General features: G+C 43.3%; 1 protein-coding gene across 1 annotated transcript; it reads right to left on the reverse strand.

Moving 5' to 3' along the window:
- Positions 1–284: 284 nt before the first annotated feature.
- OR11G11 (olfactory receptor family 11 subfamily G member 11) lies at positions 285–1,253 on the reverse strand. The gene has a single exon (XM_024998216.1). It carries the CDS (start codon positions 1,251–1,253, stop codon positions 285–287), a length of 969 nt encoding a protein of 322 aa, XP_024853984.1.
- Between the last annotated feature and the right edge of the window lie 677 nt (positions 1,254–1,930).

Below are 1,930 nucleotides of genomic sequence, written 5' to 3' on the forward strand. Positions count from 1 at the left end.
TAGAAACTGAGCAGTTGACATCTGGGTTATATATGTTTTTTTCCTGGAAAAATATAAAGAGTGGCATTTTCCAGTTTCCATACAGTACACACAGGAACACTAATACAATAAAGCCTAGTACAAATGATTTATGTAAATTCTAATGCCATCTTATTTGTTATTTGCTTCATTGAAATGCAACCTAAAATATTTTAGGGAATATAGGAAACATTTCTCTCAAATTTATTAAAACTATTAATGTCTGGAACTTTTATATTCCTATATGTCCTACATATATATAGATTCTAGTTCTTGAGAGGCTTTCTTTGACCAAATATCGCGTTCCTGAACAGTTTTCTCAGAGCCTCCTTCATTTCCTTATTCCGGAGGCTGTAGATCAAGGGATTGAAAAGTGGAGTCATCACAGAATAAAATAAGGTCACAATTTTCTGAATTCCTGCTGGATTGCCTGCAGTTGGGCTCACATACATCACCATGATGGAGCCATAGAACAGAGACACTACAGCCAGATGGGAACCACATGTAGAGAAAGCCTTATGCCGGCCTTCTGCTGAGGGGACCCTAAGCACAGCTCTGATCACCAGGGTGTAGGAGCTGGTAATGAACAGGAAAGTGGAAAAAATTAGGACTGAGTTAAAGGTGGCACAGATAATCTCAGTGGCAGGAGCTGGCACGCAAGACAACTTCATAAGGGGTCCTGGGTCACATAGGAAGTGATCAATAATATTGGGGCCACAAAAAGGAAGCTGGGAGATGAGATAAACTGGGAGGAGAAAACAGGAGAAGCCACACACCCAGCAGCAGGCTCCCATCTTGATGCAGCGTTGCACTGGCATGACAGTGGGGTAGTGAAGGGGCCTGCAGATAGCAAGGTACCTGTCGAAGGCCATGGCAGACAGGAAGAAGGTCTCAGTGGTGCCCATGGAGAAGAAGAAGTAGAACTGCAGAAAGCAGCCAGAGAAGGAGATGGTCTTGGTCTCAGAGAGAAAGTTGGCCAGCATACTGGGGACAGTAGAAGTGACATACCACACCTCCAGGAAGGAAAAATTGGCCAGCAGGATGTACATGGGGGTGTGGAGATGGTGGTCCCACCACACTGCACAGATAATGCACAAATTTCCACTTAGTGTCAACACATAGATCACAGAGAAGAGTGAGAAGAGGAAGATCTGAACCTCCCAGGTACAAGGGAATCCAAGGAGAATGAATTCACTCACAGGGTCTGAGTGATTATTTCCTTCCAGGTTTTTCATTTTTTTTTTTCTCCAGAAAACTGCAACAACAAGACATTATCATGTTACAAATGATTTTACAGAAGTTTTCTCATTAAGATGTTCTCTGAATGTCTTTACAATTCAATAAGCAGCATAATTTTAGATTGCTTAAAGATTTCCAGCATTCTTTGCCCCAGTGTGATACTGGGAAGAAATGGAATTTGGAGGTCGTTTGCTTATTGTTGCTTTATCTTCATGATCATCATGCCCATCATGGTCCATTGAATACCTGCCTCTGTGTAATGTCCTCAGCACTACATAAACCAAAATAGGTAGTCCTTGCCATTTAGAGGCTTTCAACCTGGTTCAGAAACAACCATCTGGGCCAAACCTATATAAGGAGACATGGAGTTTTCATTGTTGTTCAGTCAGTAGGTCACGTACAACTCTTTGTGACCCCATGAACTGCAGCACATCAGGCTGCCCTGTGTGTGCAAATACACTATCTCTGTGTTTGCTCAAACTCATGTCCATTGAGTCAGGTGGTTCTAGTGGTAAAGAACCCGGCTGCCAATGCAGGAGATGTAAGATGTCAGGAAGATCCCCTGGAAGAGGGCATGGCAATCCACTCCAGTGTTCTTGCCTGGAGAATTCCACAGACAGAGGAGCCTGGTGGGTTACAGTCCATAGGGTCACAAAGAGTCAGATGTGACTGA

Source organism: Bos taurus, chromosome 10, assembly GCF_002263795.3.
Source record: "Bos taurus isolate L1 Dominette 01449 registration number 42190680 breed Hereford chromosome 10, ARS-UCD2.0, whole genome shotgun sequence".
NCBI lineage: Eukaryota > Metazoa > Chordata > Mammalia > Artiodactyla > Bovidae > Bos > Bos taurus.

Excerpts from the sequence above, each read along its gene's own strand:
- OR11G11 (XM_024998216.1), bottom strand. The coding sequence starts at position 1,253 with ATGAAAAACCTGGAAGGAAATAATCACTCAGACCCTGTGAGTGAATTC.